General features: G+C 41.7%; 1 protein-coding gene across 1 annotated transcript; it reads left to right on the forward strand.

Annotated features, from left to right (window-relative positions):
• The first annotated feature begins 2,082 nt into the window (after positions 1-2,082).
• agmat (agmatinase (putative)) lies at positions 2,083-7,569 on the forward strand. The gene is made up of 7 exons (XM_030732747.1): positions 2,083-2,442; positions 2,979-3,181; positions 3,422-3,470; positions 3,877-4,072; positions 6,124-6,303; positions 6,457-6,541; positions 6,640-7,569. The coding sequence occupies exons 1-7, from the start codon at positions 2,135-2,137 to the stop codon at positions 6,711-6,713; spliced, it is 1,095 nt and encodes a 364-aa protein (XP_030588607.1). The 5' UTR covers positions 2,083-2,134; the 3' UTR covers positions 6,714-7,569.
• The last annotated feature ends 8,275 nt before the right edge of the window (positions 7,570-15,844 follow it).

Genomic DNA, 15,844 nt, shown 5'->3' on the forward strand with positions numbered 1-15,844 from the left:
TAAGTTCATCCATCACCTGACATGATGTGCACAGTTTAACCTGTATGATATGTATAAAATGGTGCATCCAGTGTAACATTGTGTATAGTGAAAATTAATAAGACAAATATTTTTCTGGTACACTTTTTTTACTATGCTGCTGGGTGTAGAATACAATATTATGAGCTTAGAATAAAACTTAGAATAAAAGCAGAAGTCTTTTTAACTCCAGCTGACACTGCTCCACCACCTTGTTAAAGTTAGCAAGCATGCTTTCATTTTGGAGAAACCTGCCTTTAAGTCATGCCTTCACTGCTGCAGCAGAGTTCTTCACCTTGCAGCTGCACCTTGCAGCTGCACCTTTGCAGCGACGGACGAGGCCTTTGCATAAGTCCAAACAGACGGTGCTCAGGGAAACACTACCACCGAGCCCCAAGTTTGTTGTCAGGGTTTCTGGGATTCCCACCATGGCTAAACTACCTTTAGGCTACGGCAGCCTTATTGATTAGCCTGTGATGCCAACTTCTGATTGGCTAAGCGTTGTCTTACACGTTGGTCAGAGATGACTTGTGGCCACATATAGTACAGACTATGACTCATCATTGAGCAATATTAAAGCCATACCTACTGCTCAGCAATATTGCATTGGTTGCATTATGTTTTCTACATGGTTGCTTATGATTAGTGATGTTATACATAATGTATTGATTAAGCAGATTATGTAGTATAGGTGCATTATATAGTAATATTCCTGTACACACGAGTATACTGTGATGTACGATGATGACAAATGAATTGAAATGTAAGAAATAAAAATTAAAGTCATGCTTGCCATGATCGCCTATTATACAACGTAATGAGTCAAGTCAGGAGTGTCTGCGTCTGAGGTGCTTGGTGTCTGAAGCTGCTCTGATGACGTGCTTCCCTCTGCCTCTTGAGGAGGACAGGTGAAGTGTGCAGACTGAAAACCCTTCTCCGTCTGGTGCAGTAATTGTTTCTCATTCAGAACCCCCAGTGTGAGATAACAAGCTCTCAGGACCTAATTCCTCCTCCGCCAAGGCAAGAGTCAAGTTTGTTATCCGTCTGTTAGCAGGGCTATGCAAAAAGAGACGCTTTTTATAAAACCTGGTGGAAGGAGTGAAGAAGCTTTCACATTTGATTTTTTTTTCACTTATTTTATTTTTTAAATTGCAAAAAAGGGTATTCGCCTTGCTTGGTCAAGTGACTTAACCAACCACTGACTTAAGTCAGTAAAATGGGTCAGAAACCTGTTAAACTGAGCAAAACCAAGACATTACAATAAAACTATTTCATAAAAGTAATTATTTGGAAACTTTTTTAGAACCCGACAGATTAAAATGGAGAAAACAGTTTGGCTGAAACTGAAAGCTCTTTGACTGACCTAGAAAGCCTATGTCCACCAGAAAAAAAGAGCTCAGTCTGCGTACAAATTCAACTCTATTAACACTGGCAGTTTCAGTCTTATATCACAGTTTTGACACTGTATTTTTTTTCACGACAAACTTTGTCCATATTTTTACTTTAAAACGGAGTAAAAAAAAAAAAAAAGATTATATTGTTTTTGTTGAGTCTAATTTCTTGGCAAGCCAATATTTGAACAACATACCTGAAAAACACACACACACACACACACACACACACACACACACACACACACACACACACACACACACACACACACACACACACACACACACACACACTAACTAATTTGTATGTATTCTTCATAGTTTGTCGGTAATTCTTGATATTCGTTCTTGTCTTCCTGGAGGAGGGTCACAGCTGCGCCTCCTCCTCGCTCCATTACTGATTTGCAGCGTCGGTGCTGCCTTCAGGGCTCAGAACAATGCTGTAATTCTTAGGACCAGTAAGAAAAGTAATTAGTTTATCCATCGCTTGATATGATGTGCGTTGTTTAACCTGTACAATATGTATAAAATGGTGGATCCAAAGTAACAGTGTATGCAGAGCAAATTAATAAGACAGTAAATATTTTTCTGGTACACTTTTCTCATTACACTGCTCGGTGTAAAATACAATATTACGAGCTTACAGTAAAACACTAAAGTAGCAAAAGTCCTTTTAAGTCCAGCTGACACTGCTCCACCACCACCTTACACTAAAGTTAGCAAACATGTTTTCAGTTTGGAGAAACCTACCTTTGAGCCGTACCTTCGCCACGGCAGCAGCAGTGGACTTCTGCGCCTTGCAGCCACGACAAACTTGGGCTCTTTGCAACAACGGACGAGGCCTTTGCGTAAATCCAAACAGAAAGTGCTCAGGGAAACGCTACAATGTACCACCGAGCGCCGAGTTTGTTTCCAGGGTGTCTGGGATCCCCACCATGGCTAAACTCCCTTACCAGGAGACCGCGGACGGGCTTGATGCAGCGTTTGTTGGCGTCCCAATCGATACCGGCACCTCAAACCGACCTGGAGCAAGGTGGTGTTAATATTAAAAAGTGTGGACCTGTTGCAATTGGCAGCAGCTGTTTTGTAATTGTAGATTGTCTTATGTTTGTATGCATGCACAGCAAAGCCACGAGTTTCAGGGTTTTAAATATAAAGTAGACTTAAGTTTGGTTATTAACTGAATAATTTAGGTTTATCCGTTATTGTTGTGTAATAACAGCATGTGAACAATTAATCAGTGGTGGAAAAAGTGCTCAACTCAAGGGAAAATACAAAGGTTGTAGCATTCAAATACATTTTGACCATCTGATGCCTTATTGTGTAAGAATTATTGCGTGAAGATTAAATGTTGCTTCATGTTTTTCTTTAACCCAATCACACATTCATGTAAATCTTATTATGGGAGGTAACCATCTAGCCAATGAGTTTAGTAAACTAAAAAGTATAGTACTTATTCTGAACTGCAGTGCAGCAGCCATATAAAGTACAAAAGTAGTGCAGTTAAATAATGCAAAATCCAAGCAGTAGTCCCAGTACTTTAATAACTGCACCTGCCCCACTTCACAGGTTTGGGCCACGGCAGATCAGAGTCGAGTCTGCTATGCTGAGGGCTTACAACAGCGGCACCAGGGCAGCACCTTATGAGTCTCTTATGGTTGCTGATATTGGGGATGTGAATGTTAATGTGTTTGACCTGAAAGACACTTGCAAACGTATCAGGGAGGTCTACAAAAAGATCCTGGCCACTGGCTGCATCCCACTAACTATGGGTGAGTGTAATGAGAGGAAAATGGACTCCAGAGAGCTGAGAAATCTTCTAGAAGTTCCCCTGTTGACTTGATTTTTGTTCAGAGAGTTGCACAAATACTCAGGGTTAGCTCAGTAAATGTTTCCTAACAGATCGATAAAAGTGTTGCAATATCTGTTCAATTATCTGTTTAAATGGCCCCACATAAACTATAGAGAAGATTTGATCAAAGGTTTGATTTTAATGAAGATTTTGTCTGCAGGTGGTGATCACACAATTGCTTATCCAATTCTGCAAGCTGTTGCTGAGAAGTAAGTATGCTTTATCCTGAGGAACTGTATCGATCTATATATCACGAGAGGAGATACAGCTGCAAAACTATTTTTACACTTTGGTATACAACATTCTTTTGTTTCACGATGAACTGTGACTTACTAGAGCACTTAAGCAATTTAGTATTTTCCAAACTTCCAAAACACCAGAGCCTACATATCAGTAATGCATGACCCCAGTGTCCCTTAAGATATGCATTATTGCATTGAATTCTCAGACTCTGTACATTTTTTTTTTTTTTTTTTTTTTGTGAACCGTTTTCCTGAATGTTTTCCTGAGAATGCAGGAAGGGTCCTCCGTTAATATATGCGTGCCAATGAGAAACAACAACTTCCTCTTAACCATCTTCTACACTGTGTCCTTGTGCCTGTGATAACTTGTTAGACATGGCCCTGTGGGTTTGATCCATGTGGATGCTCATGCTGACACCAGTGATGTGATATTGGGGGAGAAAATAGGCCATGGGACTCCTTTCAGACGGTGTGTGGAGGAAGGGCTGCTGGACTGCAAGAGAGTGGTCCAGATCGGCCTTCGGGGTTCAGGATACTCTGCCGACTCGTATGAATGGAGTCGGGCACAGGTACTCTGGTAGATTACCATATCATTTGTGGGCAGTATACTGTATTCCCTATAGGGAAATGCCTCTGACAAAAACACCATTGGTCTTACCACATGCAAAGTAATGTAACTAATTTTGGTAGCTTGGAGATGTCTTTGTCTTAGTAAGTCTAATTAGATTCATAAGGATACGGCAAATTGTGCTAATCAACAATTAATTTATCATTGTTAGTGTTTTTGTTGGATCAACAAGGTGCAGAACTCTGGGGAACTCTGACTGTCTTAAAGCTTCATTGTTTTTGCTTCAATCTGAAAAAAAATTTCAGATGCCAGATATCTCAGCATTTTCAGTCACTGAAGCAGAAAACTGCAGATCTGGTATACAGACGTGGACAAAATTCTTGGTACACCTCTGGTAAAGAAAACCCCACAGTGGTCACTAAAATAACTTGAAACTGGCAAAAGTAGCAATGGCGCCAGATTAGCTCAGTGTGAGCAGGCAGCCATATGCCTTAGGGCTGAAAGTCAGCAGCCCGGGCTCGAGTCCCACCCATGGCCCCTTGCTGCATGCCTTTCCCTGCTCCTTCTCCCTACTTTCCTTCAGTCACTGTCCAATAATGGCCAAAAAATTAAAGATTTTCTGAAAATTACCTAATGAAAATCAAACATTGCTTTGGAATTGTGGTTCAACATAAGTATTTTAAAAAAACAAAAAAACTAATGAAACTGGCCTGGACAAAAATGATGGTACCCTTAACTTGCGCAACCTTTTGAGTCAATCACTGCAACAATCAAGTGATTTCTATAACTCTCAGTGAGACTTCTGTACCTGTCCACAGGTGTTTTGGCCCACTCCTTGTGAGCAAACAGCTCAAGCTGTCTCAGGTTTGAAGGGTCCCTTTTTCAGATTGCATGTTTCAGCTCCTTCCACAGATGTTAAATAGGATTTGGATCAGGACTTATTGAAGGCCACTTCAGAATCATCCAGTGTTTAGTTCTTAGCCATTCCTGCATGTTTTTAGCTGTGTTTTGGGTCATTATCCTGTAGGAGGACCCATGACCTGCAACTGAGACAAAGCTTTCTGACACTGGGCAGCATATTTTTGCACATTTTGCTTGATAGTCTTGATTTTGTTGTATCCTGCACAGGTTCAAGATCCTGTGTGCCAGATGCAGCAAAGCAGCCCCAGAACATAACGTAGTCTCCTCCGTGTTTCACAGTGGGCTTTTCTTTGTATGCTTCATTTTTCTGTCTAAACATAGAGCTGATGTGACTTTCCTCTCATGTGTCCAAAGGACATCCTCCCAGAAGCTTTGTGGCTTTTCAATATGCGTTTTGGCAAATTCCAGTCTCGCGTTTATATGACTTGCTTTTAACAGTGTCTTCAGTTGTCTTCCATTAAGTCCACTTTGGCTGAGACTGTGATGGATGATGTGGTTTGACACTGATACTTTGACCTTGGAGTTCACCTCTAGCCCCTTAGGAAGTTGTTCTGGGCTCTTTGGACTCATATTATCCGTATTATCTCTTCAATTTGTCATCAATTTTCCTCTCGCAGCCACATCCAGGGAGGTTGGCTACAGTCCTGTGGAGCTTAACCTTCTGAATATGTGCAACTGGAGTCACAGGAACATCAAGCTGCTTGGAGATGGTTTTGTAGCCTTTACCTTGAACATGCTTGTCAATAATTGTCTTATCTCCTGACAAAGCTCTTAGCCTTCTGTGGTCCATGTTCAGTGTGGTACACTGCACAGTGAATACTTTTCAGCCTTTAAAAAGGCAGACTGGATGATTACAAGTTAGAAGACACCTGTGATGCTAATTACAGGACACACCTTAGTTTAACATGTCCCTATGGTCACCTTATTTTCAGCCTTTTCTTGCGGTACCATAATTTTTTGTCCCAGCCAGTTTCATAAGTGTGTGTTTAAGTTTTCAGTAAATGTTATATTACTTTTCAGTTTCAAGTTATTTCAGTGACCATTGTGGGTGTTTCTTTAACAGAAGGGCACCAACAATGTTGTCTGTGTGTATTTGTGTGTAATATAATAAAGTTCTCTCCCCTCCCCCAGGGCTTCCGTGTGGTCCAAGTAGAAGAGTGTTGGTTCAAATCTCTTGCGCCTCTAATGGCTGAGGTCAGGAATCAGATGGGCAAAGGTCCAGTATACCTCAGTTTTGACATTGACGCTCTTGACCCCGGCTTTGCGCCTGGAACAGGCACACCTGAGATTGCAGGGCTCACTCCCATACAGGTAAACAAGGTGCTAAAAACACCTCAAAAATTACTCTAGTAGTTCCTTGCTATAAAAAAATACATACACGTGTTCTTTTTAATATATTTAGTTGTTTCCGTTGTATGATTTTGAAGGCTTTTTGTTATCTTTGTCATCTTGATTTGGCTTTAGGGTGTTGAGATTATTCGGGGATGCCGTGGTCTGAACCTTGTTGGCTGTGATCTAGTGGAGGTGTCTCCACCCTATGACACCACAGGTGCTCTTTGAATTTAATTTCTTGTAAAATCCCCCCCCCCCCCCCCCCCCCCCCCCCCCCCGTCACTCATGCTCTTGTATGCCCCCCTCTCTCAACAGGAAACACTGCATTGACTGGGGCCAACCTTCTCTTTGAAATGTTGTGTGTTCTCCCAAAAATTAAGTACTACTGATCAATATTGAGGACAGAGACTCAAAAGACACTGCTCAAAAAAAATCAAAGGAACACTTTTTAATCAGAGTATAGGTCATTAATCACGTTCAGATCTATTGGGGTTAAAGAAATTAACAGGTTTGCTATGGGGGTAACAGTGAGACAGCACCCTGACACCCGGACTTTCAGACCACCTTGCTAGAGCAATCCCAGCCTGTGCCTTTCACAGATGAGAGAAGATTCACCCTGAGCACATGTGACAGATGTGAAAGGTGTCTGGAGAAGCTGTGGAGAACACTATGCTGCCTGTAACATTTAGCAGGACCTGTTTGATGGTGGGCCAGTGATGGTCTGGGGAGGCCTATCCATGGAAGGATGCACAGATCTCTACAGGCTAGGCATCAGCATCCTGACTGCCATTAAGTATCAGGATGAAATCCTTGGACCCATTGTCACCACCTACCTGGGTTCTGGGTTCCTCCTGGTGCGTGACAAGAGCCTGGCCTCATGTGGCAAGAGTATGCAGGCAGGTCCTGTTGGAGGAAGGAATTGATCATTGACCTAGACCCCAAGCATGGTGGGAGGCTAGGTCAGACAAGCCCCCATGCTTGTCTGGCCTAAATCCAGCAGAACACCTTTGGGACGTTATGTTTCAGCTCATCCAATGCCCAATGGCTGCACCTCAGACTGTCCATGAGTCCAGCGCTGCCCTGGTCCAAATCTGGGAGGAGAGCCCCAATACAAGCCACATGTGGGTCATACAAACTGAGTACCATTTTGAGTTACTGTAATGAAAATTTGGCAAAATGGACTAGCCTGCAGCATAATTTATTTTATTATTTAAATTTTGGGGTGTCTTTGAATTTAGCCTTTTGCAGGTTGATCATTTTCATTTCCATTAAACAATACGGCATCATTTCATTTCTAACACATTACTCAGTCCATATCAGTATAGATATCCAGCATGATTTTTTTTTTCCTTTGAGATGTGTTTTCAAAGTGTTCCTTTAAATTTTTGTTTCTGTTTTGAGCAGTGTATGTAAAATGCTATCTTTAATCATACTGTTCAATTTACAGCTGATGTTTTGAGTCTGTTTATGGTTTGGTTTATCAATTTGTAAACAACTCGATCAAAATAATTAATATACAAAAGAGAAAATGCATTTATGATGAGATGAAGAGTAAAGATGAACAGAAACGCAGAACTTGCACTCTTATGTCAACACAGCAAGAAGCTTTTGAATGATTTTTTTTTTCTCTGTAGTTGCTGCAGAAACACTAAGACACCATAGTCCCTAAATAAACTAAATGGACCTAAACTGGGTGTTTGAAGCACATTCAGATGTATCAAGGCAGGCTGTAGGCCACACTGGAGGCTCAAGTTAGAGCTTCATTTCAGTTTTTTGTCAGCGGAGCTCTTCTAACATACAAGTGACCAGCAGTCATTGGGAAACCCTGAATGTTGGATTTTGATTCTACACTGGCTTCACTAAGAAATCCTGCACAATGCTCTCCTTCGACAGCCGCACCTGTGCGGGTGATGCAGATGTGTTTTATAACCCTGACAACAGGGTTTGTTTACCTTGACTGCTAACGACATTTTTCACCTTTGTAGAAAAATGTTAAATGTCTATGGTTTCAACATTCACCTTGGCACACTTTGGGCCCCTTAGTGTCAGCTGAGCATTGTTTAAATGCCACAGGCGCTACTGTTGCTGACCATGTCCATCCCTTTATTACCACAGTATGCCATCTTCTGATGCCTGCTTCCAGCAGGATAGCACACAGTGGCACAGAGCTCAAATCGTCTTAATCTAGTTTCTTGAACATAACGTGACCTTCACAAAGCCTGGAGAGCTATCGCTCAAGGCCACTTTAAAAATGAGTCTGGTTTCTTGGAAGCAAAATATGAAGAAATGAGGGGTGGCTCAAAACTTTTGCACGATACTTTGTTTTATTACCATTACTTAAACTATTGAGTGTTTGTGTCTGTGTCATGAAATGTACTTACCAATGAGGGCAGAATGCTGCAGCTCTGCCCATCAGAAGCTAGAGGCAGGCAAAGAGAGCCCCAGGAAGCCCAGGCCACCAGCAACCCATCAAGACCTACGGAGACCCGCGGCCACTCATTCCAAAGACGACCGTACACCCACCCCAGCAGACGGGGGAGGGAGGTCTCAGATGGAGTCCCTCCAGTCAAGGAGCAAGGGCACCAGGGAATCCGAGGCAACGAGAAGCCAGCCCCCCCCAGCGGCCAGCTCCCTGTACGGGCCGGCAGCAGGGCCCCAGGGCCCCGGCACTCGAGGACCGAGGACCCGAGCCCCCACAGAGCCCCCCCCACACCGAAGAAGCCAATGCAGCCCCGCGCCGCAGCCCCCAGGGGAGCAGGTCACCACCCACGTCAAAACATCCAGCCCCACCCAGGAACCCGGAGGTACCCACACCCTAGGGGTGCAGGGGGGAGGAGGCAACCAGCAAGGAGTGTCCAGGAGGCAAGGCACAGGCCCAGGCCCAGGTCCAACCCAAACATACAACCACACGCACACCTGCAAGCACACCCATGTACACATTTATGCACAAATACACATACATGCACATACACACTCACCCACACACATATAAACATAGATACACCATACGTACACATCCACTCACCCACCCATACTCACGAAGACTGTGACAAATACAAAGACACACATTCATCCATAGCTACCCACCCTCTGAAGATGGGGCGAGTGGAAACCACCCCAGGGCCAACAGTGACCCCAAGATGCCGTCAGCCCGGTCCCAAGGGAACCACATGACCCCCACCCCGGGCGAGGTGTAAGAAATCGGGGTGTGAGATGACCCATCCCCCCTCCCCCCGCCCAACTTGTAAGTGTATGTGTTTATGTTTGTGAATGAATGAGGTGTATAGGGTGCAGTTAAAATTGAGGGGGCAGTTGTGCCACAAGCACCAACTGCTGGTCGTCAGTGCTCACCCACACTGACCCCCCAAAACCCTCCATGTCTAAAGTGCAAATAAAATTTATACCCCCTCTTTATTTTTGGGTTCTGTCTTTCTCACCCCTTTCCTGCACTTCCAGCTGTCTACCAGGTGTTTTTGTTCCGTGTTCTCCCTGTGCTTGCATGGGTTTCCTCTCACAACACAAAAACACAAATCTTTGGTTGATTGGATACGCTAAATTGACCCTAATTAAATAACAATCATTATCAATCGTCCATCCATCCATCTTCTTCTGCTTACCCAGGGCCGGGTCATGGGGGGCAGCAGCCTAAGCAGAGAAGCCCAACAAGTCCATAAAAAATATGAACAGAATTGGTGACGAAGGGCAGCCCTGGCAGAGTCCAACACCAACCGGAAACAAGTCCCACTTACTGCTGACAATATGGACCATGTTCTTGCTGCGGTTTTAAAGGGCCAACAATGGGCCAGACACCCCATACCCCTGCAGCACAGACCACAGGATACCCCGTGGGATGTGGTCAAATATCTCCTCCAAGTCCACAAAACACATGTAGACTGGATGAGCAAACTCCCACGCACACGCGAATATTCTTGAGAGGATAAAGAGCTGGTCCAGCGTTCCACGACCAGGATGAAAACTGCATTGTTCCTCTTGAATCTGAGGTTATCAATCATTAAAAAATAAAATATTTATGAGAAGGTCTGCTTCTCATGCTACTTAACTTTCATGGTGTAGGACTGCTGAAAATCAAGGCACCTTTCTGGGAGTTCTGAGGATGGTGCAGCACTTCAGACCTTTCAGCTGCCTGCACAGATGATTAAGTTCATTTGGTTGATAAAAATATTTGATTTTTCACCTTTACCTTACCAGGCTGTATCGTACAGTGAGGTGGTGAGAAGAGAAGTGATGTGCATGTGTGTCATATGAAAATAGAAAGCTCACACCAGTGTATGGAGTACTGGGGCTACATTAAGAAAAAAAAAATCAAGAACTTGTAAATGTCGAGAATAAGGAGAACTCGTGCAAACATCTTGAGTCACCCCCCAAGTATTTATATTTTATTAGAAAAATGGTAAATAGGTGCAACTCTTAACACATCAGCTTTTCTGTAGATTCTGTATAATTGTCTTGACATGCAAACCTCTCTGGATGGGTTCTGATTATAGGTTATTCTTCAAGCATTGATAACTTTAATTTCAGATTACATGTTACATTTGGTAGGTCTGCCAACAGCTATAATATACTTATCATAGTTAAACTGATTCCAATGCCTGTTTCTGGAACCTTTTTATTATTAGACACATTTCATTGACAAATGTGAGCATAGAACCAACACAATTGACATAAAACAATCCAAAGTTTGATAAGTTCATTAAAAAAAAGAAATGTTAGCATAATTCAGTGGTTGTCGAACTACAGGGCAGTAATCGCTGGCTAGATATACGGTTACTGCAGATGATGACCCTGTGTGGATTAGACAATATCTAAATTAAAACCTGTCCAGCCAAGTCTTGTTTTGTAAAGTCATTAAAGATGTACTCTGTACAATCATTCCACCCTGGAAAAAGAACACTTCAAAGAAATCATTAACAGCCCAAATATCATGACATTCATGCCCATAATGGGTGCATGTAAACTTCTGACCACAACTGTAAGATATACAGTATTCAAGTAAGCACCATTTTTTTTCCTAATGCACTTGAATTCTGTTTTGAAACCCACCTAATTAGTCAAACCCAGTTTGGCGCCGTAAATGTTTTCTCCACATTTCAGCAACTCAAACCTGAACTACCACCTTTGCCTTAGAATCATTCTAAGTATGAGTGCTGCCTGGTTAATCTGTGATCTTATTGGACTCAGGTGCCCCCCCCCCCCCCCCTCAGATCAGTCCACAATGATTCTAATAAAGACAGAGATAAAACTGAATTCACAATAGGTGTTGTTGCATCACCTTCACATTGGAATAATGACTTAATGTTTTAGCAGGTATTTAAGAAGCACTCAGAATTTACTGCACAGTGTCAGAATTACTGCATCGTGTATTCTTCCATTCTGGAGGAAATGGATAAATTGTTAACTAAGCGTTATCTCAGTGTGGGCTAATGTTTTAGGGAGTCGGGAGTTGACCCATATTATGAAATAAACGTCAGTTATCGCAGCCTCTGCTCAACTACAGCAGAGGTTGCGATAGCAAGGTTGAGATAACAATTGCATTATTGTGTTATAGAGCAATAATGCAATTGTATTAGATTTAGTGATAAATTGCTGGACCACTCTTTTAAACAAATGCCTTTTGTGTCTAGACAGGCTGTAGCTGTAAAATACAAAATGACATCCAATAAAATCCTATCAACAAAGTTATATTCTTTGATCTTCTCAGCTTCAGATACAGATGAGTTGTAGGTGCTGCATATGTATGTCTGAGTACAGTTCAGTCCATAATTTGTTGGACAAATACACAGTTTTTGCAGTTCTGCCTCTGTACATCACCACAGTGGATTTTATGTCATCTATATGTGATTGAAGCGCAGACATTTAGCTTTAATTCAAAAAAGCTTGCTCTGGTATTACAGACATTTTTTGTAGTCCTCCATTTTCAAAGGCTCAAAATCTATTTGACAATTGACCAACAAGCCATTTCCCTGCCAAGTGAGGCCTGTTCCCTTGTTATTTCATGAAAAATTATGAAGATATAATACTTGAAGTTGATTCCACTTGAGATATTTTATAGCTTTTCACTGTAACGGTAAATCTGAGGCCCCCCAGAGATGTCAGTGAAAGTAAGGGAGGCTATTATTAGACTGAAAACCCCAAATAAACCTATGAGAGAGACAGCAAAAACTTTTAAGAGTGGCCAAAAATGATGCGTTCTTAAAAAGAATGAATGCACTGGCCAGCTCAGCAACACCAAAAGCCCCAAAAGACCACAGAAAAGTGGATGATGTCAGACTTATTTCCATGGTTAAGAAAAACAACTTCACATCATCTAACCAAGAATACTCTTGAGGAGGCAAGAACACTTTTGTGCAGGCAGATGTATCACTGTTAAAGTCTAAAATGCAGACACACCTGCATGGAAATACAGAGGGTTTGCAACCAGGTGCACTCCGCTGGTTGCGCTCAAGAACAAGAAGGCCAGATTAGACTTTGCCACAAAATATCTGAAAGTACCGTCACAGTTCTGGAAAAAATTCTTAGGACAAATGAATCCAAGATTAACTTGTCGGAGAATGATATGAAGGGAAAAGTATGAAGAAGGGGAAAAAAAAACAGCTCATGATCTGAAGCATACCACATCATCTGCAAACATGGTGTTATGGCATTGTCATGTATGGCTGCCAGTGGAACCAAGTGACTGCTGATAGAAGAAGGGTGAATTCTTAAGTGTCTTGTGCTATACGTTCTGCTCAGATTCTGCCAAGTGCTGCAAAACTGATCAGACAGCACTTCACAGTGAATATGCATAATGATCCAAAGCATACTGCAAAAGCAAGAGTTTCTCAAGGCAAAGAAATGGGATATTCTTCAGTGGCCAGATCAGCTACCTGATCTCAACCCAGTAGACCATTTCATTATTGAGCTTTTCAGTTCAATATGGAGATTATTAAGAGGAATTGAACAAGATTTATTAATATGGAATTCCTTATCTATTTTGGTTAGACTCTGATGGCCCATCATAGCAGAATGGAATCCCAGTGGAGACAGGAAGAAAAAGATGGACGACTTCCAACCCTCCATCTTTGTCTTCAAAAAGATATAGGCCTTCCAAGGAGCTCTGAGAGACTTGGGTGGTGGAGATGGGGAAGAGGTGGGTTGCACAAATGAGTCTGAAAGGGAGAATGACAGATGAGCAGTGATATTTTAAGAACTCTGAGTGGAAGCTGATTGGCTCAAAGAAGGCAGGCAGAAAGATGATTGGACTGGAAGCAATGGTGTCAGTATTGAGTTTAACAGCATGGGAAAGTGGAAGTGATGTAAGAACTAGATAAGCAGCCAAACACCTGGGAAACTAGGCAGATGATTGAATACAGAGTTTCCTTATTGAACTTACAGCCAAGCTTCATTTACTGAAGACAAAGCTGAAGGCAGAAAGACCCACAAACAGCAGCAACTGAAGGTGGCTGAAACAAAGGCCTGGCAGAGCAGTTTAATAAGGGAGGGAACACAACATTTGGTGACGTCCACGGGCTCTAAACTTCAAATTATGTTGCCCAAAAATTAATTTGTCCGATTTACTTTGAGCCTCTGCAAATGGAGGACTTTGTATAAAACCTAAACACTTCCTAAACAGTTAATGCAATACTTTTGTTGAACCACTTAAAGCTGGAAGTCTACACTTTGTTTGATTTAAAATCCACTGTTGTGGTATACAGCTACAAAAACTGTGTCTTTGCCCAATAAACTATGGACCCAACTGTACATACAGCTGTTTCCCATGGTGCTTTAAATGATGTGAAAGTACATCACCAATGATGTCAATCATCCCAGGCCTGCAGAGGAGGTAGTTTATATCAAATATAATGTTAATATTGTAACAGACTTAAAATAGAATATTATAAACTCATTTGTTTTGAAATGTGATATGCTTATGTTAATTTGTGCAGCAAATAACCAGATGGATATCCCTCTGATCAGCATCTAGCAGCTGACCATATATAATAAAACCAATGTAGCTCACTCTGAGTGACATTCTGCTGTCTGACCTCATTCTTCCTGGTGTTTTAAGGTGTATTTCTGCAATGTATTCACACAGCTCTTTTTATTTTTGTAGAAGATCGCACCTTCCTATGAAATCATATCTACAGATAGCATTGACTTGCTCTGTATGTCTTCCTAATGCCTGACTGACTGTATTAGAAATACAACCTACATGTCTTGAAGAGACATTCAGCTGGGCTTATGTAAGAGACCTTTGATTACATCTTGGAGAATATATTAAAAACTTTACATTTAGGCACATCCAGTTATTCCGAGTTTATTTGCAGGTTAACCCAAAACTCTACAAAAGGTCTTTACAAACAATTGCCTGATTCTTCTAAATGCCTCTGCACATTTTGTATATGTATCTGTATATAGTCTTGGTGTCTTGGTCAGATGTAGCTTTTTACATGCAGATAATCACCCTGTAACCTGCAATGTGACTCTGAACTGACTCTTATTCCACACCTTTTTAATATGTCAACAGCACTTATTAACAAAACTGGGCATTTTGGAGTTATCTGGTGAAAATGAGGCAGAGGACAGGGAAAGATATGACCTGCATATTAGTGTCAAATGAAGAAGCATGGAAAGAGACTCCTCTGGGTCCTCTGATTTCTTTCAGTATAACTTAATTTGCATCAGGCTCCAAGGATGTTGGCCCACGCTGAGAGAGGAATCATTTCATATTCTCTGGCTGATCTGCTGGTCTTTGGCAGCTCCTTTCTGCAGCTGCACAGTCCAGCTCCACTGTATTACACTTACACCAATGTCACAGTAACAAACAACACTCCTTCACATTTTAAAGGGTCAGACACAAAGCTTAATAAAAAGGCATTAACTTCTGAATATTTTATATGTATTGTTTATTCTCTAAGTATAAAAGTAAACTCTTAAAGGCATGAAATTACATATAACCTGTATATTCTGTTGCCATTATATGCTTCATAAACGCATTAGTGAAACGGTAATGTACTTCATTGATCTTCAACCACCAGCAGAGGACTTGGTTGGTGCTTCCAACACAGACATGAAACAGAAAACTATCCTAAACAGTTTGTTGAAGGTTAGGTTGAAAACCTATAATAATAGGTTAAGACATTTTTTACTTAACTTGTTTTGCATGATTTTTCCAGAACTTTTCTGCTGACTGGAGGCAAGGGAGGAGTCCCTAAATCGCACCACTGTGGTCAGTGAGATGTCTCCTATAAGCATTCACAGTCAGACCAGTCAGACTCAGAAATAAGCTCCCTCTTGTATCCAAGAGGCAAGAGGGGTCTAAAGCGCACAGGCACAAATTCCTGCTCTGGGAATAACTGCCGTAGTTTACATGTCATTTATGCTCTATGATATAGTATATAGTTTATGTAATGGTGGACTTTTGAGGCATATTGGAATAATACATAGAACCCCAAGTAAAAGTTTGTAATAACTTCAGTCATTGTTTCCTAATGCTTTTTGTTTGTGACCTCTGATGGCATAA

This window comes from Archocentrus centrarchus, chromosome 7 (assembly GCF_007364275.1).
Source record: "Archocentrus centrarchus isolate MPI-CPG fArcCen1 chromosome 7, fArcCen1, whole genome shotgun sequence".
NCBI lineage: Eukaryota > Metazoa > Chordata > Actinopteri > Cichliformes > Cichlidae > Archocentrus > Archocentrus centrarchus.